We start from the raw sequence: 24,164 nt of genomic DNA on the forward strand, positions 1-24,164 counted from the left end.
TAAAAGCCTTTACAAAAAAACAAAATAATACAAATTTTACCGTACTGGACTAAGAATCCTTGAAAAAAATAATTTCTTATCAAACAATTATTACTTATTACAAAAGACAAAATTTTAATTTGAAATTATGGTAAAATATTTAATTTGTAATTAAATAATTTATAAAAAATCTGTTTTCTTCAAATTCAGGTCAATCAACCACTCTTCAATTACTCTTCTAAGAATCCTTAAATCAATATAGATAATTAGATAAATATCTCAGCAGTCATTTTTTTTAATAAGATAATGTTACTAACCAATCCATCATTTTTTTACTTTTTCCATAAACCACCCATGAGATTGTATACTATTACAGATTTTATATATTATTATGGTAGCAGCTTCTAACGTAAATAACTTTTTTTGTAATACATTTAGTACCTCATGAGCATTTATTATATGAAATATCGAATCTGTTTATGGGCACTTTGACTATCAGTAATTCTACAAATACCACTTTTATTATCATTCTTACTGTTTCTGTAACATCAAGAAATGCTGGTTACAAATTTGTATACGAAACGCCTGGACTACAAAATGCATCACGTGGCGTATACCCGTCTCTCTCGCGCTCACGGTCTGTTGTGCCTAGCGTTACATTAGTCCAGGCGTTTTTAAGAAAAATTTTGAAGATATTTCAATAATAATAATATTATGTGACAAAAAATTAATTAAGAGAAAAATCGGATATAAAGATAAGAATGCGATGAAAACAATGTATATTACATTTAATTGACTTAAAGGGTTTTCACTTCAAATATATTATCGAGAATTGTGGTGCGCATGATATTCCAATGACGCATTAAATTTGATGTATTTCCGAAGCTTTTGATTATGACGAGTGTTTTAATTCACACCTTAACGAACGGTAAAAATTCCTTAAAACATTTACTTTATAAAGTTACAATTTATTTAAGAATATTTGAACACTAACTAAAACAGTCAGTTCATATGACAAGGAATCTCAAAAAAAACCCTGCTGAGATAAATATTTATCCTAGCAATGATTTTAAGAATGTATAATACCATCAATGTTAAAAGACGTTCAGAATATATCACAGCAGTGATTTTTCATCTAAAAATGGTAAGGAGTTTAAATAAGTAGTTTGTTAATTCCAGGCCGACTAAAAAAAAACTCCTTTTACAGTAAATCACAGCTGAAATAGAAATTATACCTATATAATATTTTAATCTATATATATTTTGAAAATGTAAATACCATAATTTACCAAATATCCGAAAAATTTGCCTGGCATTTTTAAGCACTTAAAGAAAACAACAAGATCGTCAAAAACACGAAAATTTAATCAGTAAGATGAGGCAGCCTCTTATAAATAAAATCCATAAAGTCCACCGTGCTGACTTGCCCGGAATTCCTCTCGGATAACGTCGCTTCTCCCATATCGCCCCCATGGAAACTCTGTCGGGATAGAAAAACATCCAACAAAATTTGTTTTCACATCATTATCATAATAAATTAGTGAGATGTAACCTTACTTACGCTCACCTTATAAACGGGTGTCATGCTCCCATTAATCATTTCCATGACGGTTTCTTCGATAATTTCTTGCATGTGCTCGTCGTCGTTTATCGAAGGCGACTGATAAATATTGTTCGGAATCGACCATAAGTTCGGGTAAGTCTGGTTGAATAAGATGAACTCGGGGGTTACCTAAGAAAATATATTGGGTATAAAAAGAAGTAAGTACAAAGTTATTTTTACTCTGAGACCAGCTGACATATCAAAGGATTTTTCTGTTAAGTTTCTTTAAGGGAGTTTTATTGGATCATCTACTTCACTGGCATTCCCATATTAATATTGTTGCCGGAAGGCTAAAAACATCTACATATATATGCCCTTCGTCGCCTAGCTGGATGATTATGTGAATCTGGCGTGAGAACAGCCTATTTTGGCACCTTCCATCCTTTAGCCACATATGTTATTCTAGCGTGGGGTCATGCCCCACAAACAAAAAGGTTGTTTTCACTACAGAGAAGGGCAATCAGAATTTTGGGTAGGCTGGGTTGCAGGGAGGATTGTAGATCTGTTTTCTGTCTGAATACTTACCCTACCTTCCGTATATATATTGGAAAATCTTTTATGGGTACACAGGAATAGGGATCTGTATAAAGTACATGGTGATATACACTACGATGGTACTAGAAACATAAATAAGCTAGTTCCAATTTACCAACGCTTAACAAGGTGTCAGAGTGGTCCCGGATTTCTAGCTATTAACTTATATATTAAACTTACTACCGACTATGTGGATTTAGATTTGGAACGTTTTAAGAATGAAATAAAACAAATTCTAGTCTCTAATGCCTTCTATTCAACTGAAGAGTTCTTAAACTTCACATTCTATCTGTGATACTGAGTACCTACCATTTATATTGCGTTTCATTTAAGACATATTGTGATTGTGTATTATTCATAGTATGTATATCAATCACTGTGTTTTGGTTTTAATGAGTTTTATGTAGTGTTTTAGGAAAAATTTTATTATCAATTTTTATAAACAGTCACCCTATTTTTTAACTGTATATTGGCATTAATAAATTGATTGATTAATTGATTGATTGATTGATTGAATATACCAAAAATTTACAAAAAACGATAATAATATATAATGTGTTGCTTGGATAACCTCGTAAGCAAAACACATATCGAAAATAAAAAAAAGAGTTTTAGTTAGTGATAAAACAGTTTTCTGTGCCACACCAAAGATTCCCACCATAACCATGACATGTTGAGACACACTGTTGAAAGCACTCACCTCATATTGCTTCAATAACCTCAAAAGTTTCACCACTATCCCGGTGGTGGTACTGTACACGCTCTTCGGCACACCCTCCGCTTGTAAATAGTGCTGAAATATCCCGAAACAACCCGATTTGCTCATCGCGTCCAGAGCCTGGAACAGTCTCTTCCTAATTTCTTTATCGTCCATCCGGATTATTTTCTTATGCTCCTTCGAGAAGATTACGGAGGGAAACTCGCCGTCCGCCATGCCTTTAATAGAAAATCGATGTCGGGTCGTGAGTTTTGTTGTTTTATCAAGATAATGATTTACCTTGTTTATATTTTTAATTTATATTTTTAATTTACTTTAATTACCTTGATGATAACAGTAGTAGGTATAACTACCGAAATGTTAGTTCAAATTAGGTACTTTTTAAAATGTAGGTCTTTTCGTTGTTTTTATCGTTTTTTAATTGAGCTCAGAGATTAATAGATTAAACCTCAGCTCCTAGGTATATAAAAAAAATCTATTATACCTCAAGTAAATTATTGTATTTAAAACTTATTAAAATTAAATTAAGTATATCGAACGGTATCATTATAGAGACTTGAGTTCATATTTCTTTTAAATACGTGCATAAGTCTATTTTCTTCTTCTTTTCAATTTTTTGAGCGTGTGAGATAGAGTAATTTCTAAATTGCCATAAGTTACCCTTAATTTAATTAAATAATTTAATAATAAACAACAAATTCATTCTATTTTTTTTCTGTAATAAATTTGGCGCCCAACGTGGGACGCATTCGTCACAACAATCCTACAGATTTTACTTAATGATTTACCTTGTTTTTCTAAATGTTTTACGGTGACGTGTTCCCAAAACGTCACCGTTTGCTCCTGGACGTCCTGCGTTTTCTCCCTGAGGGCCACCTTTACCATCACATTGTGCATTTTCGATTTATCCTCTTTGGTGTTCCATTCGGATTTGTAGATTTGGGTGATCAGCGTGATCGCCTCTCGGATGATCACGGGTTCCTCCTCTTTTAAGATCAGCTTCAATATTTTGTCCTAAAAGAGAGGTCAATATAATAAAATTGATCTGCATCTGATCTGATTTGTTACCAGTAAGTGTCCACCAAGGATTTTTTCTCCTATGTCCTCCATTTTGATCATCTCTTGTAGGCATTTTAGGGCGGTGGCCTTCACTGATCGGTCAGAGTCGGTTAGTGTCATGGTTAGGATTAAATCGTGGGTGAGAAACTCTTCTAGGATGATTTTGTATGAGGAGAATCCTAAATTAGAAGAAATCTTGATTGTATCAAAAGGAACGAATTTTATCATTTTGGAGTTATTGAGGAAATTTTAATTTACCTCTCGTTTTATAATTTTTTATTAAGGATTTAACTTGAAGTGTTATTTTTGCAATAAAATGAAGTTTTTTTAATAATTTGGTGCATGTTTAAGCAAATTTGGATAATTTTTGAGAGAGTTATGGCTATTTTTGTCCTAAAGCTTTAAGAAAATTGAATAATTGTTACCATCACCTTTGAATCCCTATGAAAAATTCCTTATTAAGAAAATTAATTTGATATATCGTTTTTATAATATAATAAAATTTTCTTAACAATTTGGTGAATGTTTAGGCAATTTTAAACAATTTTTGAGGGAACTATGGGCGTTCTTGTATTCGAACTCCAGAAAAAATTGAAATATTGTTACCGTCAATTCTGACTTAATGTAAAAAATGTATAGTGATAAAAACTAGCTAGGAATCTTATTTTTTAATAAGACGAAGTTTCTTTAATAAGTTGGTGGAAATTTGAGCAATTTTGGACAGTTTTTGAAGCAGTTGTGGGTGTTTTAGTCCTTCAGGGCCAAAAAAATTGCAAAATTGTTATCATCATCTTTGACTTCCTGTAAAAAGTTTTTTATTAAAAAAACTAACGTGAAATGTTTTATTTTTATAATAAAATAAAGTTTTCCTAATAGTTTAGGAAAAGTTTAAGCAATCTTGTAATAAAATGAAGTTTTCTTAACAATTTTGTAACAGTCTGAACAATTTTGAAGAATTTTTAAACGTACAAATGTTAAAATTATTACCATCATCTTTAAAGTTTTGAAAAAAATTTCTTGTCTAGAAGATTAACTTAAAATGCTGTTTTTAATATAAAATAATAAGTTGTTAATAAATTAGTGAAATTTTTAACAAGTTTGGACAATTCTTGAGGCAGTTATAGGCGTTCTTGTACTTGAACTTTAAAAAAATTAAAAAAATTGTTATCATCACCTTCGAAGTCTTGTAAAAAATTTCTTGTTATAGAAATTAACTTGAAATATTATTTTTGTAATAAAATGAAGTTTTCTTAACAATTTAGTGGAAGTTTGAGCAATTTTGGACGATTTTTAAGAGAGTTGTGAGCATTTTTGTACTTGAACTCCAAAAAAAATTAAAAATTGTTACAAACACATTCAAATTTTTGCGAAAAATTCCTTATTAAGAAAATTTACTTAGAATAATAATGTTAATTAAAAATTGAGTTTTTTTAATAATTTGGTAAAAGCTTGAGTAATTCTGAACAGTTTTTGAAGGAGTTATGGGTTTTTGTGTCCTTAAGGTCTAAAAAAATTACAAAATTCTTTGTAATTTATAATTATAAAAATTTTTTTACAAATTTTTACCATCATCTTTAAATTCCTGTAGAAAATGTCTTATTAAAATAGTTAACTTGAAATATTATTTTTGTAATAAAATAAAGTTTTTTTAACAATTTGGTGGAAGTTTGAGCAATTTTGGACAATTTTTATGGGATTTATGAACGTTTATGTTCTTAAGCGCCAAAAAAATTGAAAAATTATTATTATCATCTTTAAAGTTTTGTAAAAAATTTCTTGTTATAGAAATTAACTTTAAAGTTTATATTTATAATAAAATTAAGTTTTCCTAATAATATGGTGGAAGTGTGAGCAATTTTGGACAATTTTTAAGGGAGTTGTGGACATTTTTGTACTTAAACTCCAAAAAAAATTAGAAAATGTTACCACCAACTTTAAATCTCTGTAAAAAAATTATTATTAACAAATTTAGTTAATATGTTGTTTTTGTTATAAAATAAGGTTTACTTAACAATTTGGTGGAAACTTGAGCAATTTTGAACAATATTTGAAGGAGTTATGGGTTTTTTTGTCCTAAAGGTCTAAAAAAATTATAAAATTGTTACCGTCATCTGTGAATTTCTGTAGAAAATTTTTTATTATAATAATTAACCTGAAATATTATTTTTGTAATAAACCAAAGTTTTTTTGATAATTTGGTGGAGGTTTGAGCAATTTTGGACAATTTTTATGGGATTTATGACTGCTTATGTTCTTGAGCTCCAAAAAAATTGAAAAATTGTTACTAACACATTCGAATTTCTGTGAAAAATTCTAAATTAAAAAAATTTACTTAAAGTGTTGTTGTTATAATAAAATAGAGTTTGCCTAACAATTTGGTGAAAGTTTAAGAAATTTTCGACAATTTTTAAGGATGTTATAGGCGTTCTCGTACTTTTGGTCCAAAAAAATTGCAAAATTGTTTCCATAATCTTTGAAGTTTTGTGAAAAATTTCTTGTTATAGAAATTAACTTTAAAGTTTATTTTTATAATAAAATGAAGTTTTCTTAATAATTTGGTGGAAGTTTGAGCAATTTTGGACAATTTTTGAGGGAGTTGTGGGCATTTTTGAACATATACTCCAAAAAAAAAGAAAAATTGTTACTAACACATTTGAATTTCTGTGAAAAATTCTAAATTAAAAAAATGTACTTAAAGTGTTGTTGTTATAATAAAATAGAGTTTGCCTAACAATTTGGTGAAAGTTTAAGAAATTTTCGACAATTTTTGAGGAAGTTATAGGCGTTCTTGTACTTTTGCTCCAAAAAAATTGCAAAATTGTTACCACCAACTTTAAATCTCTGTAAAAAAATTATTATTGACAAATTAAGTTAGTATGTGGTTTTTGTTATTATATAAAGTTTACTTAATAATTTGGTGGAAGCTTGAGCAATTTTGAACAATTTTTGAAGGAGTTATGGGTTTTTTTGTCCTTAAGGTCCAAAAAAATTATAAAATTGTTACCATCATGTTTGACATCATGTAGCAAATTTCTTATTAAAATAATTAACTTGAAATATTATTATTGTAATAAAATGATGTTTTATTAATAATTTAGTGGAAGTTTTTGGAAAATTGTTACCATCAACTTTAAAATCTTTATAAAAAAATCTATCATTAAAAAATTTAGTTGATATATTGTTTTTGTTATCAGATAAAGTTTTCTTAACAATTTGAGGGAACCTTGAGCAATTTTGAAGAAGTTTTTGTGCTTAAGATCCAAAAAAATTAGAAAATTGTTACCATCGCCTTTGAATTTTTGTGAAAATTGTTTTATTGAAAAAATTGACTTGAAATATTATCTTTATAATAAAATGAAGTTTTCTTAACAATTTGGTGAACGTTTAAGCAATTTTGGATAATTCTTGATGGAAATATCGGCGTTCTTGCACTTAAGCCCCAAAAAAATTGGAAAAATTTTTACCATCATCTTTGACTTCCTGTAAGAAATTTATAATTAAATAAATTAACTTAATATATTATTATTTTATTAAAACAAAGTTTTCTTAACAATTTGGTGAAAGTTTAAGCAATTTTGGACAATTTTTGAGAGAGTTATGGGCGTTTTTGCCTGCTTAAAGTTGTCCACAAAATGAGTTCTTTACCAGGTTTATAGGTCAGCAAGGCCCAATTTATTGCTGTTTAACGTTTAATAAAACTACAAACCCTTACATATTTTTTTTCCTGTAATAAACTCCTATATTTTAATAATTTTGTTAAGCGAGAAGCATTGGTAGAACCAGAAACCCTACTACGAGCCTCTAGTTATTTAATTACGAACCCCTATAAATTAATAAAAACTACCAGATATTTACGAGAAACCCCTATAAATATTTTTTATATTCTTAAATATTAACTTTTACCAACCCCTAGAAAGTTTTTTAGGTGCCGCTACTCTTTTTTCAACCCTTGATAACTTTGCCCCTAATAAACCTAAAAACCTCGCTAAACCCTTATTTCGTAGAAAATTTAATGACCTATCCGCAGAAGACTTTACTATTTTATTTACCATCAAAAAAGTCATTAAAACTTTCTTTGTAACTATAATCGTTTCCGAGGTATTAAGTAGTTTTTTCATTGATTGATAAAAATTTGGATTCTACAGTATTGGGAAAAATATCGCGCAAAACTGCTGAACACTTACTTGCCAGGCATTATTCTTTATAAAACTTAATATATAGCCTTGGAATTCCATTAGAATAATAAGAATTCCATTGAATTGAGGAGGAGTGAGGTTTTTTATTCAATAGGATTCTTATTTTTGTAATGAAAATACCAGGAAATTCATTAGATTTTATGTGGAAGTCATTTAGTTTGCTGTGGAATTTCTTCAGAAGTAATGGATTTGTTAATTCCTGGAATTTTTAATTTTGCAGTGTAATTCCAATGAAAATAATTAGATTCTATGCAGAAATCCATTATATGGAATTTTCTTTTACTGCATCACTAAAAAGGTCCTTTGGAAATACAATAAATAAGAAGTTATTGAGGAATTTCTCAATTAGTTGCAAAAAATCATGATACAGTCAAAGGCTTTACAAAAATCTAAATAACTTCAAAACCCATGCAACGATTTTAGTGATTTAAGTTTCGCATAAAAGCCAATGAGTTTCCTCACCAAAAAGCCCCTTACAAATTTTCTTGGAAATACAACCATTTAGGAGTTATTGAAGAGTTTCTCAGTTAGTCGCAAAAAATCATGATACAGTCAAAGGCTCTACAAAAATCTAAATAACTTCAAAATCCATGCAACGATTTTAGTGATTTAAGTTTCGCATGAAAGCCAATGAGTTTCCTCACAAAAAAGTTTCTTACAAATTTTCTTGGAAATACAACCATTTAGGAGTTATTGAAGAGTTTCTCAGTTAGTCGCAAAAAATCATGATACTGTCAAAGGCCTTACAAAAATCTAAATAACTTCAAAACCCATGCAACGATTTTAGTGATTTAAGTTTCGCATGAAAGCCAATGAGTTTCCTCACTAAAAAGTTTCTTACAAATTTTCCTGGAAATACAACCATTTAGGAGTTATTGAAGAGTTTCTCAGTTAGTTGCAAAAAATCATGATGCAGTCAAAGGCTTTACAAAAATCTAAATAACTTCAGAATCCGTGCAACGATTTTAGTGATTTAAGTTTCGCATGAAAGCCAATGAGTTTCCTCATAAAAAAGTTTTTTAGAAATTTTCTTGGAAATACAACCATTTAGGAGTTATTGAAGAGTTTCTTAGTTAGTTGCAAAAAATCATGATGCAGTCAAAGGCTTTACAAAAATCTAAATAACTTCAAAATCCATGCAACGATTTTAGTGATTTAAGTTTCGCATGAAAGCCAATGAGTTTCCTCACTAAAAAGTTTCTTACAAATTTTCCTGGAAATACAACCATTTAGGAGTTATTGAAGAGTTTCTTAGTTAGTTGCAAAAAATCATGATGCAGTCAAAGGCTTTACAAAAATCTAAATAACTTCAGAATCCGTGCAACGATTTTAGTGATTTAAGTTTCGCATGAAAGCCAATGAGTTTCCTCATAAAAAAGTTTCCTAGAAATTTTCTTGGAAATACAACCATTTAGGAGTTATTGAAGAGTTTCTTAGTTAGTTGCAAAAAATCATGATGCAGTCAAAGGCTTTACAAAAATCTAAATAACTTCAGAATCCGTGCAACGATTTTAGTGATTTAAGTTTCGCATGAAAGCCAATGAGTTTCCTCATAAAAAAGTTTTTTAGAAATTTTCTTGGAAATACAACCATTTAGGAGTTATTAAAGAGTTTCTCAGTTAGTTGCAAAAAATCATGATGCAGTCAAAGGCTTTACAAAAATCTAAATAACTTCAAAATCCGTAAAACGATTTTAGTGATTTAAGTTTCACATGAAAGCCAATGAGTTTCCTCACCAAAAAGCTCCTTACATATTTTCTTGGAAATACAACTATTTAGGAGTTATTGAAGAGTTTCTCAGTTAGTTGCAAAAAATCATGATACAGTCAAAGGCTTTACAAAAATCTAAATAATTTCAAAATCCATGCACCGATTTTAGTGATTTAAGTTTCACATGAAAGCCACTAAGTTTCCTCACAAAAAAGCCCCTTACAAATTTTCTTGCAAATACAACCATTTAGGAGTTATTAAAGAGTTTCTCAGTTAGTTGCAAAAAATCATGATGCAGTCAAAGGCTTTACAAAAATCTAAATAACTTCAAAATCCGTAGAACGATTTTAGTGATTTAAGTTTCACATGAAAGCCAATGAGTTTCCTCACCAAAAAGCTCCTTACATATTTTCTTGGAAATACAACCATTTAGGAGTTATTGAAGAGTTTCTCAATTAATTGCGAAAAATCATGATACTGTCAAAGGCTTTACAAAAATCTAAATAACTTCAAAATCCATGCAACGATTTTAGTGATTTAAGTTTCGCATAAAAGCCAATGAGTTTCCTCACCAAAAAGCCCCTTACAAATTTTCTTGGAAATACAACCATTTAGGAGTTATTGAAGGGTTTCTCAGTTAGTTGCAAAAAATCATGATACAGTCAAAGGCTTTACAAAAATCTAAATAACTTCAAAATGCATGCACCAATTTTAGTGATTTAAGTTTCACATGAAAGCCACTGAGTTTCCTCACTAAAAAGTTTCTTACAAATTTTTCTGGAAATACAACCATTTAGGAGTTATTGAAGAGTTTCTCAGTTAGTTGCAAAAAATCATGATGCAGTCAAAGGCTTTACAAAAATCTAAATAACTTCAAAATCCATGCAACGATTTTAGTGATTTAAGTTTCGCATGAAAGCCAATGAGTTTTCTCACTAAAAAGTTTCTTACAAATTTTCCTGGAAATACAACCATTTAGGAGTTATTGAAGAGTTTCTCAATTAGTTGCAAAAAATCATGATACTGTCAAAGGCTTTACAAAAATCTAAATAACTTCAAAATCCATGCAACGATTTTAGTGATTTAAGTTTCGCATGAAAGCCAATGAGTTTCCTCACTAAAAAGTTTCTTACAAATTTTCCTGGAAATACAACCATTTAGGAGTTATTGAAGAGTTTCTCAATTAGTTGCAAAAAATCATGATACTGTCAAAGGCTTTACAAAAATCTAAATAACTTCAAAATCCATGCAACGATTTTAGTGATTTAAGTTTCGCATAAAAGCCAATGAGTTTCCTCACCAAAAAGCCCCTTACAAATTTTCTTGGAAATACAACCATTTAGGAGTTATTGAAGGGTTTCTCAGTTAGTTGCAAAAAATCATGATACAGTCAAAGGCTTTACAAAAATCTAAATAACTTCAAAATGCATGCACCGATTTTAGTGATTTAAGTTTCACATGAAAGCCACTGAGTTTCCTCACTAAAAAGTTTCTTACAAATTTTTCTGGAAATACAACCATTTAGGAGTTATTGAAGAGTTTCTCAGTTAGTTGCAAAAAATCATGATGCAGTCAAAGGCTTTACAAAAATCTAAATAACTTCAAAATCCATGCAACGATTTTAGTGATTTAAGTTTCGCATGAAAGCCAATGAGTTTCCTCACTAAAAAGTTTCTTACAAATTTTCCTGGAAATACAACCATTTAGGAGTTATTGAAGAGTTTCTCAATTAATTGCGAAAAATCATGATACTGTCAAAGGCTTTACAAAAATCTAAATAACTTCAAAATCCATGCAACGATTTTAGTGATTTAAGTTTCGCATGAAAGCCAATGAGTTTCCTCACTAAAAAGTTTCTTACAAATTTTCCTGGAAATACAACCATTTAGGAGTTATTGAAGAGTTTCTCAATTAGTTGCAAAAAATCATGATACTGTCAAAGGCTTTACAAAAATCTAAATAACTTCAAAATCCATGCAACGATTTTAGTGATTTAAGTTTCGCATGAAAGCCAATGAGTTTCCTCACTAAAAAGTTTCTTACAAATTTTCCTGGAAATACAACCATTTAGGAGTTATTGAAGAGTTTCTCAATTAGTTGCGAAAAATCATGATACTGTCAAAGGCTTCACAAAAATCTAAATAACTGCAAAATCCATGCAACGATTTTAGTGATTTAAGTTTCGCATGAAAGCCAATAAGTTATCTCACTAAAAAGTTTCTTACAAATTTTCCTGGAAATACAACCATTTAGGAGTTATTGAAGAGTTTCTCAATTAATTGCGAAAAATCTTGATACTGTCAAAGGCCTTACAAAAATCTAAATAACTTCAAAACCCATGCAACGATTTTAGTGATTTAAGTTTCGCATAAAAGCCAATGAGTTTCCTCACCAAAAAGCCCCTTACAAATTTTCTTGGAAATACAACCATTTAGGAGTTATTGAAGAGTTTCTCAGTTAGTCGCAAAAAATCATGATACAGTCAAAGGCTCTACAAAAATCTAAATAACTTCAAAATCCATGCAACGATTTTAGTGATTTAAGTTTCGCATGAAAGCCAATGAGTTTCCTCACAAAAAAGTTTCTTACAAATTTTCTTGGAAATACAACCATTTAGGAGTTATTGAAGAGTTTCTCAGTTAGTTGCAAAAAATCATGATGCAGTCAAAGGCTTTACAAAAATCTAAATAACTTCAAAATCCATGCAACGATTTTAGTGACTTAAGTTTCACATAAAAGCCAATGAGTTTTCTCACCAAATAGCCCCCTACAAGTTTCCTTGTAGATACAATCGTTTTGGACTTATTTAGCATGTTTTCTAAACTTTCTTTACTAAATATTTCTAAAACTCCTCCAAAAACTGAAAATTGATACATGTTCCCTTGACAAGAAAGAAGAAAGTTAGACTTACACACGCACTAAGTCTCTTTACCTTTATTAACCTTTTGGCAAATGGTACAGACAACAATCAAAGAGGCATTCCGTACTTCCGGATCGCAATTGAAACACTTATCGAAAAGCATCGAACCCAAATCGTTTATCGACGTATTACTATTGTCGACCAGTAGGGCCATATTAGGGCTCATATGTTTCGATATGGTAATGTTTAGAGCCTTTAGGGCCTTTAGGGTAATCTGAAAAGAATTTATAAAATATTTAATGTATTCAAGAGTGAGCTTTTACCTCAGCAGAGCAATTGGTGTAGTAATACAAGAACTCGTACACAAGATTGGCCAACTCGATACTGCCGATGCTCTCCCTCCAAGATAAATCGAAATTTTCCAAATAAACCAAAATCGCTTCCAGTAAAGAATCCGCTAATAAATCGTCGTTTTTTATCGCGCCATGTATCGAAATTCTTTTCAGGTACTTTATAAAGTCCCTAAGGGAATAGATCATCGACTGGAACACTATGGCCATATTTTTTCTGGAGTACATCGATTTCGACTTGATTATAGTTTTCAGTGCTTTCATTTCAATTGATAAAGGGCATTTGACGATTTGCTCTCTTATTTCATAACCTAAAACGACACTATACTCATTAAATTTTCTAAGTCAATTAACAAAAAAAATGTCACTCACCTAACTGTAAACAATCCTGGCTATACATATTAAGCAGATCGGATAAGTGGCATTTCCTCAATTCCTCCTCACTGGTTTGAGGTACTCCCAAAATTTTTTCCCCAATAATAACCAGGGGTTCAACCTGGAAGGACATTAACTCGTTTTCGATGTCGATGGGTTTTTCTTTTAGGAAGTACTGCGGCATTTTCCGGCAGACGTTTTTCCAGTATTTGAGGGCGTAGTAGTATAGTTCGTATATGGTTTCTAGATGACCTGAAATACGGGACATACTAGAAATATTGTAATAATATTGTACTTTTATTTGGCATAAAAGGTGTGGTACAATAATATAATAGTGATATATGTTATTTATTTTCAAGTATCATACCGTATATTAATTTGTTATACAATGAATTATTATTATTGTTAAATATTTATGCAATACTATTGCAGACGTATGCACGACAACTATGTAGAACACTGTTTTTAAAATAACTACGAATATACCAGATATCATCGAAGAGAGTAATATACAATGGTGGAAGCGCATTTGGCATTTTTATTTATAATTCCTAAATCGAACCTTCACATCATATACGGTTGACAAATCTACCAAAACCAAAAACTCAATAAATAATCATTGAATAAACATATATTTAACGATAATAACATATGACATGTCGCTTAGGATTATTCAATAAATTACTTACTCTTTCTCAACTCCCTCTCGATAATCCTCAAGAACCCGCTGAGCGCAATCGGATCGTGGTTCACCACTTTAATACCATCGAACAGCTCGGTCATCTCATAGAAAGACAGAATGATCAAAACCCGATTTAACTGCAACGACATCCCGCTATCGTTGGACAAAATGGCCAAAGTGTCCGATGCCTCGCGCACTTGCAACTTTAGGAAAAACTTTAGTGTTTCCGGCACGGCACTGGCCAGTAGTCGTTCCAGAGTTTCCACCAAACAAGTCATGGCCGGCATCAAGTCGGTTAATTCCTGATTATTTATGAGTTCTATGGGGTTTTTTCGGGTTTTCGGCAGGTGCTTATGGGCGGTTGCTACGGGGGTCTGGATCATCTGCTTGATTACGTGCAGACAGACTTTTGGGGCTACTCGAGAGGTCTTTTGAAGAAACTGGCAGAGGGTCGTGTACCTAAAACAAGAATTTCCAGTTGGAAATCATATTGACGCAAACCATTACTTCTATCCCCTATTTATTATTATTATTTTAGTCACTAGTCACAGAAAAGCTGGGCGTGGTTGTTTTTTTTGACGTAAAAATCATCAGATTGACAAGCCTCATTCATTTGACATAATAAAACTTACTTATTTTGAAGCAAAAATGACGCTGCAATCACCATTTTGTCACAATTGAGTTAAGTGGACGTAATATACTAAAATATCAGGAAAAGTAGCTTTTTTGTATTAGTACCAGACAATTAAAAGAGATTTTTACTTATTCCAGGCATTTGACGCAGCTGCGGCCTGAGAAAAATAATCAGCTCTTATATAAGGGAAATAAATGGGGAAAAACCTGCCACGCCCCTTTTATAAAAATCAATTGAAGAGTTAGGTTATGTATTGCATTACTGGAAACTGAAATGTATGGACCTTTTAATGGGAGTTGATGTGATTGAGACTAAAAAACGAAGACTTACTCTAATAGTTTTATTTGTTGAATTAATTGGTTAAGAAAAATAAGGGATTCATTCTCGACTAATAAATTCCCAAAAATTAATGACAATATTAATTTTGAAAAATAATTATAAATTGAGGTTTTAAAAAAGTCAATTTTTTGTACCCTCGTTGGTATATAAGTCTATACAAGACAAGCCATAACAATATCCGACCTTCGAGGACTAAAAACGAGGACTTTTAGTAGTTTAATTTTTAGAATTTATTAAATTAAAAAAAATTAATGTCAACGAATAAATTTAAAGAAAAAACATAAATTAATAACAATAATAATTTTGAAAAATTATTCTAAGTTGGATATTTATGAGATTTAAAAAAAAGTCAATTTTTTGCACCCTCGTTGGTCCGTAAGTCTCTATAAGACAAACCATAAAAACATAGTGACCTTCGAGGACTAAAAACAAAGACTTTTAATAGTTTAATTTTTAGAATATATTAATTAAAAAAAAATTAATATCAACGAATAAATTTAAAGAAAAAACATAAATTAATAACAATTATAATTTTGAAAAATCATTCTAAATTGGCCATTTCTGACATTTAAAAAAAAGTCAATTTTTTGCACCCTCGTTGGTTCGTAAGTCTCTATAATACACACCATAAAAACATAGTGACCTTCGAGGACTAAAAACGAAGATTAGAAAAACGAAGAGTTTTAAAGATTTAATTTTTAGAATTAATTAATTGAAAAAAAGGGTTTAATGTCAACGAATAAATTTAAAGAAAAAATATAAATTAATAAGAATAATAAATTTGAAAAATAATTCTAAATTGGACATCTATGAGATTTTCAAAAAAAAGTCAATTTTTTGCACCCTCGTTGGTCCGTAAGTATCTATAAGACAAACCATCGAGGACTAAGAACGAACACCTAAAAGTTTTAATTTTTAAAATTAATTAATAAAAAAAAGGATTTAATGATAACGAAAAAATTTACAAAAAAAAAAGAAATAATTTTGAAAAATAATTCTAAATATGAAATCTATGAGATTTTTAAAAAGTCAATTTTTTTCACCCTCGTTGGTCCCTAAATTTATCTATTAAGTTATCCAGATGTAATGCAGATTCTATCATACAAACTGTAACAATATAGTGACCGACGAGGGCTAAAACAAAGACTTTAAAAAAAAATATTTCCTTTAAAAAATCAGAATTTTTTGCACCCTCGTTGGTCCTTAAGATTACATATTGGGTTATACGGATGTATTGCAGGTTGCCTATAATAAAAACAATATTAACATAAAGACCCTCGAGGGCTAAAAACAAAGACTTTTAAACAAATATTTCATTAAAAAAAAACGACCAATTTAACCCCCAACTGAGTTTACAAAAAAAAACATAATAAAAAAAAAAACAATAATAATTTAAAAAATATAGTGACCTAATAATAATTGTTTATTTTTACAATTTAAAAAAAAAACAATTTTTTAAAACCTCCTTTAAAAAAAAAGGGCGTGGCATTCATTTACGCGTTTTTTTTTAACAAAAATCATGGCGCATTCACCATTTTACATCTATTTAAAATCAGGGCGTGGCTAATTTTTTAAAATAAAAATCTTCAACTCAATTAACTCAGACTAGTCTAATCATTTGTTTTGTATTCAAAATGGCCGCCGTCTGCCATTTTAAATTTTACGTCAATTGAGTGTCGTTTCTAATATAACTTCAAAATATTCCAAAATAATCGCCATTTTGAAATAAAAAGGGGATTATATAAGAAAATTTTTAGATAGTGGTGTCCAAGAAGCCGGTTTGATCTATAAGGTGAAAACTCACTTTAAGGCCCAATATCTTAATAACTAATTGAGCTATTTGGATGAAATAAAAACCATAATAATTAGAAAAGTTTTGTTTAAGTTGTTCTACATAATTCAATAAAATCCTGGAAAAAGTTTACGAAATATCGACCTTTTTAGGTCGTGGTGTCCAATAAGACGAATTGATCTACAAGGTGAGCACTCACTTAAGGGCACAATGTTTCAATAACTGGTTGAGCTATTTGGATGAAGTAAAAACCATAATTATTAAAAATGTATTGTTTAAGTTGTTCTGTATTATTCAAAAAAATCCTGAAAAAAGTTTTTGAAATATTGGCCTTTATAGGTAGTGTTGTCCAAGAAGACAGTTTGGTCTATAAGGTGAGCACTTAGTTTAAGGCCCAATATCTCAATAACTAATTGAGGTATTTTGATGAAATAAAAGCCATAATAATAAAAAAAGTATTGTTTAAAATTTTCTACATAATCCAAAAAAATCCTGGAAAAAGTTTTCGAAATATCGACCTTCTCAGGTAGTGGAGTCCAATAGGACGATTTGATTTTTATGGTGAGCACTCACTTTAGGCCCAATATTTCAATAACTGATTGAAGTATTTGGATGAAATAAAAACCATCGTATTCAAAAAGATATTGTTTACCAATGTTCCTTATAATAGAAGAAAATCCAGGAAAAAGTGTTTAAGTTATTGACCTTTTTACGTACTGATGTCCAAGTAGCTGACCAAGAGTCCCCTTTTTTGAACTTTAATCATCAGTCAGTTTTCCAAAAAATGTTTCAAACGTGCCACGCCCCTTTTTTGTATTTCAACCATAAAAAATTCATAAATCGCTTCAACTGCCTGGAACAAAAAATCCTTTAATTAAAATAAGGAGAAAAACCTGACAGGCCCCTTTTTAATCATCAACCACTGCACAGCGCAATCACCATTTCATCAAAATTATAATTGAAGATAACCTATAAAGTAAATAAATTTTTTTAAGTAATCCAGACAATCAAATGCATTTTTCACATTGTCCAGGCCTGTGACGTACTGCCTGGAAGAGTGCATTAACCCTCAACTGCCTGGAAGAAACCATAAAGTACGTTCTTTCCTATTTTACTAACCCCTAGTCACTGAAAAAATTGGTAATAACTAAAATGGCTTCTATTCAGTTTTTTTTTTCAAGATGGCGTCCCTCAGCTTTCACTCTAACCCCTCATAACTAATACACTTACACTCTCTCGGCCACACAGCTACTCATTCCCTGACAGTTGAGCACCAAATCGTAAATCTGAGTCCAATGGTTGTTCTCCAAGGACCATCTCAAGCCGGCATTATGCTCAAAAAACGAGCATAACATATCCATATATCGGACTTTCACTAGACAATCGGTGGCGGGTTCGGACACCTCCGCCATCTGTATGAGGGTCTTGTAGATGCCAGTGGTGCTCATTTGCAAGAAGTTCTTTTCATTTTGTGAAATATGAGCGGATATTGCCAACACGAGCATTTTCTGTTTAGGACTCGGCCAGTAGTTCAGTTTGGCGTAGACCTCCTGGATCTTCGATAAAAAGGCGAAGTAACGTTCTTGTTCGTGTTTGGTCACTTCGAAGTCTACACCGTTTTCTACAGAGACAAAAATCTGTTATTTCTTTATTAAAAAATTGAAACGTTTATTACCGGAGTAGCTGAAGCACGGATTGTTCTCTTTGTATTCTAGTTTTGGGTCGGCCTGTAAAGCGTTTTGGAAGAAGTTGTTCCACTCGTGGTCGCCATCTGTTACGATCTGCTGCATGTCCATGTTGATTATTTTGCGTTTTTTCGATCTAAAACTCAAATTCTAAAAATATTATTAATTTTGATCCTTTTTTTTTTAATTTAATGATGTATTAAAAGAGATTAGGGTGCAGATAAGAAATTTCCTACTGTGCAAAAAAAAAACAAATTTTATACTTGAATAGACTTAATTATCAGTAAATGCGATAACGTTTGCAGCAATAAATACGTTATTGAAGTTGAAAAACTATTATCATTAGACTTATATTATTTATGTATTTTTTTATTATAAATAGTAAAGAAAAATTCTCTTCAGTGGTAACACTCCTAAAAATCGCATTGCGACTTATGGGGGTGGCTTCACACAAGTTTTCTCTCTTGACATTTTTTTAAAACTTTTAATAAGATTCTTTCCCTAAAAAACTCATTGGGACATAAGGAAACATTAAAACTTGATCAAGCATAATTTTTCAAATCTACTTTTAAAGTCAAAAATATAACAAGCCATTGGGGCAATTTGCACTAAACAAAAAGCATCGTATTTAGAAAAGTATGTTTGATAAACGTTATATTCGGTCCAAGTCAATTCAACCATTGGTTTTGAAGATAATGAACTTTATGTCCCAATGTACAAAAAGCATGATTGATCTTCAAGGTAATCAATCACTCACTTAAAAGCAAAATATCTCAAAAACTGCTGACATAATTTTTATGGAATAAAGAGTAGGATATTAGTCAAAGCATGCTTAATAAATAATGTTTGGGGTACAAGTCAGGTCAAGCATTAGTTTTGAAGATAATGAGCTTTATGTCCAAAGACGTCCAAGAACCATTATTGATCTTCAAGGTAATCACTCATTTTGAAGTTGAATATTTCAGGAACTGTTAAGGCAATTCTCATTAAATGAAAAGCATGCTATTTGTCAAAGCATGCCTAATAAATATCACTCTAGTTTAAATTAGTTTAGGAATTAGTTTTGAAGATATGGAACTTTGTGTCCAGTGACATCCAAAAATCATGTTTCATCTTCAAGGTTAGTTCAACTTTAAAGTCAAATAACTCAGGAACTATTAGGAAAATTCTTATAAAATAAAAAGCATGATATCAGCCAAAGCATGCTCAATAAATATTACCTTAGGTACAAATCAGTCTAAGCATTGGTTTTGAAAATATTGAACTGTTTGTCCAATGAGCGTCAAAAATCATGATTCATCTTCAAGGACTTATTTTACAGTCGAATGTTTCAGAAACTATTGGGACAATTCTTATCAAATGAAAAGCATTATTTTCTTCAAACGTGCCTAATAAATGCTTCTTTATTTCCAATCAATTTAAGCATTAATATTGAAGATACTGAACTTTTTGTTCAGTGACCTACAAGAATCATGTTTTATCTTTAATCACTCATTTTAAAGTCGAATATCTCAGAAACTATTGGGACAATTCTCAAGAAATAAAAAGCATGATATTCATCCAAGCATGCTTAATAAATGTTGCTTTAGGTTCAAATCAGTTTCAGGTTCAAATCAAGCTTCAAATCAAAGCAATCAGCTTTAGGGTCAAATCAAACTTCAATGATATTGAACTATTTATCCAGTAATGTTCAAAATATCTTCAAGGTATTCACTCACTTTAGAGTCAAATATCTCAGGAACTGCTGGGACAATTCTTATAAAATGAAAAGCATGATATTAGTCAAAGCATGCTCAATAAATATTACCTTAAGAACAAATCAGTCTAATCATTGGTTTTGAAAATATTGAACTGTTTGTCCAATGAGCGTTAAAAATCATGATTCATCTTCAAGGACTTACTTTAAAGTCGAATGTCTCAGAAACTGTTGGGACAATTCTCATACAATAAAAAGCATGATTTTCTTCAAAGCATAAATGCTGCTTTAGGTCCAATCAGTTTAAGCATTAATTACAATGATATTAAATTTTTAGTTCAGTAACCTCCAACCTCCTTCACCTTTGATCACTCATTTTAAAGTCGAATATCTCAGGAAATATTGGGACAATTCTCATGAAATAAAAAGCATGATATTTGGTAAGCATTCTTAATAAATTTATTATTTTTTAGTTATTTTAGGTTCAAATTATTCTGAGCATTAATTTTTATCATATTGAACTTTTTATCCAGTAACGTCCAAAAAACAGGTTACATCTTCAAGGTTATCACTCACTTTGGAGTCAAATATCTCAGGAACTGTTGGGACAATTCTCATGAAATAAAAAGCATGATATATATCAAAGCATGCTTAATAAATGTTGCTTTAGGTTCAAATCAATATAAGCATTAATTTTGAAGATATTGAACTTTTTGTCCAGTGACCTCTAAGAATCATGTTTTATCTTTCATCACTCATTTTAAAGTCGAATATCTCAGGAAATATTGGGACAATTTTCATGAAATAAAAAACATGATATTTGGTAAGCATCCTTAATAAATGCTATTTTAGGTTCAAATCATTCTAAGCATTAATTTTTATCGTATTGAACTTTTTATCCAGTAATGTCCAAAAATCAGGTTACATCTTCAAGGTAATCATTCACTTTGGAGTCAAATATCTCAGGAACTTTTGGGACAATTCTCATAAAATAAAAAGCATAATATTCATCAAAGTATGCTTAATAAATATTGCTTTAGGTTCAAATCAATTTAAGCATCATTTTTGAATATATTGACCTTTTTGTGCAGTGACCTCCAAGAATCATGTTTCATCTTTCATCACTCATTTTAAACTCGAATATCTTAGAAAATATTGGGACAATTCCCATGAAATAAAAAGCATGATATTTGGTAAGCATCCTTAATAAAATGTTATTTTAGGTTCAAATCATTCTAAGCATTAATTTTTATCGTATTGAACTTTTTATCCAGTAATGTCCAAAAAATAGGTTACATCTTCAAGGTAATCACTCATTTTGGAGTCAAATATCTCAGGAACTGTTGGGACAATTCTCATAAAATAAAAAGCATGATATTCATCAAAGTATGCTTAACAAATGTTGCTTTAGGTTCAAATCAATTTAAGCATTAATTTTGAAAATATTGACCTTTTTGTCCAGTGACCTCTAAGAGTCATGTTTCATCTTTCATCACTCATTTTAAAGTCGAATATCTCAGGAAATATTGGGACAATTTTCATGAAATAAAAAGCATGATATTTGGTAAGCATCCTTAATAAATGTTATTTTAGGTTCAAATTATTCTAAGCATTAATTTTTATGATATTGAACTTTTTATCCAGTAATGTCCAAAAATCAGGTTACATCTTCAAGGTAATCACTCACCTTGGAGTCAAACATCTCAAGAACTGTTGGGACAAGTCTCATGAAATAAAAAGCGTGCTATTCTTTAAAGCATGCCTAATAAATGTTGTTCTAGGCTCAAATCAATTTAAGCATTAATTTTGAAGATATTGACCTTTTTGTCCAGTGACCTCCAAGAATCATGTTTCATCTTTTATCACTCAGTTTAAAGTCATATATCTCAGGAACCATTGAAACAATTCTCATGAAATAAAAAGCATAATATTTGGTAAGCATCCCTAATAAATGCTATTTTAGGTCCAAATCATTCTAAGCAGAAATTTTTATAATATTTAACTTTTTAGCGAGTAATGTCCAAAAAACAAGTTACATCTTCAAGGTAATCACTTACTTTGGAGTCAAATATCTCAGGAACTGTTGGGACAATTCGCATGAAATAAAAAGCATGTTATTCATCAAAGCATGCTTAATAAATGCTTGCTTTAGGTACAAATCAGTTCAACGATCTGATCTACTAATTGTTTTGTTAAATGAGATTTTAAAAAAGTCAATTTTTTGCACCCTCGTTGGTCTTTAAGTCTATATATAGATATTGTGTTATGCAGATTACCTGTGACACAAACATACACAAACTATAACAACATAACGACTACCGAGGACTAAAAACGAAGACTTTTTTTTAAGCATTAATATATTAAAAAAATGAGAAACTTAATGCTAGTTGAATTTAAAAAAAAATAAAAATATTGCAAATTTATTTAAATAAAATAAATATTTATAATTAATTGTTAATTTTAGTCATAAAAAATTAATTGAAAAAGTCAATTTTTTTTACCCTCATTGGTCTTGAAAACCATAGCAACATAAAGACCGTCGACGACTAAAAACAAAGACTTTTAAGAGTGAAATTTTTCGAATGGATCCATTAAGAAAAATTAAAGTTTTTATTCCAAATAATAAATTGTAAGCAAATGTTAAAACATTAATAATTTTCATAAATAATTATAATATCTGATTCAATAATTGATCATTTCTAAAATAAAAAAGAGGTTTATGAAAATGTTAATTTTTTGCACCCTCGTTGGTCTTTAAGTCTATATATCGTTTTATACAGATGTATTGCAGGTTGCCTATGATACAAATAATATTAACATAGAGACCCTCGAGGGCTAAAAACGAGGACTTTTAAAAATAAACTTCAATAACTAATAACTTTTCAAAAAAAGAAGTAATTTTCAAAAATAATTATAAATTCTAAATGTTTTATTTTTAATAGATTTTTTTTTAAAGTCAATAGTTTGCCGTCGTTGGTCTCTCTTAATTTTCTCTTAATTAAATTTATTTTTCAAATATTTAAGGAGAATAATAATGAAAGATTAAATTAAATGTTTGATTCCATAGATGACCAACAAAGAAAAAAAAGACTTTATGGTATTAAAAACATTTGTATATGACTAAAGAGAGCTAAAAACAAAGACCAAGTCTAATATTATTGTAACAAGTTGAACAGTCACTGATAGAAATAGAACCTATTAATTTATTCTTGTATGTGGCAAAGGTTATTTATTTTATTTCCTACATACATACATATGTAGGTACATGCATTAATTGGTAACCTAACCTTGTAAGTAAATAAAAATATTTATTAGTATATAACATATTTTTATTATTTTAACAGCTCAAGTTATAGTTATCAATAGTTTTTTAGAACGATAACAGTGTGACGCAACGACTAAATACCCAGGAGCAGATGTTCGAAATTTATTTATATGACCAGTTTTTTGATTAAATTTCATTATATGAACACCTTTATTAATTAACATCGTTGAAATTACAGTCGAATTAACACTGAACATCAATTTGTTGTGTCAGCATTTCATATATTAAGTCATTGTACCTAGAATGCAATTTTACATCTAATGTACATAAAAACCTGCATATTTTTGGTGCCCAACAAAAAAATATATATAATTAAATTCCACTGTAAAATAACACCCATAAAAAAACAAAATAAACAGTGGGTTTACTAACCTCAAGTCTTGCGTACGACCGTCTGACATCCTTGTTTTAGGAATTCTTACGAAATCCGATGACAAAACAGTTTCGCACTAAAACAGCACTATCGAAATTAATTATTTAAAACACGAACGTAGAATTTACGTTTTACTCTGCGTGTGATACACATCGTGCACAACGTACACACGTTCGAAAACCAAAAAAAAAAAAATTGCAAGTCAAAGTGATCAGATAAAAGCTGGTCGACCTTGTTATCGGAATTTATTAATA

At 30.0% G+C, this 24,164-nt stretch overlaps 2 protein-coding genes across 3 annotated transcripts in view; one reads left to right on the forward strand and one right to left on the reverse strand.

Moving 5' to 3' along the window:
• The window catches only part of LOC126740130 (octopamine receptor beta-3R-like), a 232,481-nt gene that overhangs the window by 191,230 nt on the left and 17,087 nt on the right, over window positions 1-24,164 (forward strand). The gene's annotated exons all lie outside the window — the stretch shown is intronic.
• Window positions 1,324-24,098, reverse strand: LOC126740128 (uncharacterized). 2 transcript variants are annotated; one of them, XM_050446044.1, is made up of 12 exons: window positions 23,910-24,098; window positions 18,507-18,652; window positions 18,062-18,452; window positions 14,074-14,525; window positions 13,382-13,636; window positions 12,983-13,320; window positions 12,732-12,933; window positions 3,903-4,072; window positions 3,623-3,848; window positions 2,817-3,052; window positions 1,547-1,711; window positions 1,324-1,459 (listed from the first exon to the last, which is right to left on the reverse strand). In XM_050446044.1, the coding sequence occupies exons 1-12, from the start codon at window positions 23,936-23,938 to the stop codon at window positions 1,343-1,345; spliced, it is 2,727 nt and encodes a 908-aa protein (XP_050302001.1). In that variant the 5' UTR covers window positions 23,939-24,098; the 3' UTR covers window positions 1,324-1,342. The 2 variants fall into 2 exon arrangements, with proteins under 2 accessions (XP_050302001.1, XP_050302002.1); XM_050446045.1 differs by having other exon boundaries at window positions 18,507-18,666; window positions 23,910-24,078.

Source organism: Anthonomus grandis, chromosome 9 (assembly GCF_022605725.1).
Source record: "Anthonomus grandis grandis chromosome 9, icAntGran1.3, whole genome shotgun sequence".
Taxonomy (NCBI): domain Eukaryota; kingdom Metazoa; phylum Arthropoda; class Insecta; order Coleoptera; family Curculionidae; genus Anthonomus; species Anthonomus grandis.

Bases quoted from the DNA above. Each gene is read 5' to 3' on its own strand.
- LOC126740128 (XM_050446044.1), bottom strand. From the start codon at position 23,938: ATGTCAGACGGTCGTACGCAAGACTTGAG. The intron at 18,653-23,909 runs GTTAGTAAACCC...TTTGAGTTTTAG, and splicing joins GGTCGTACGCAAGACTTGAG to ATCGAAAAAACGCAAAATAA. The intron at 13,321-13,381 runs GTGAGTGACATT...GTGTCGTTTTAG, and splicing joins CCAGGATTGTTTACAGTTAG to GTTATGAAATAAGAGAGCAA.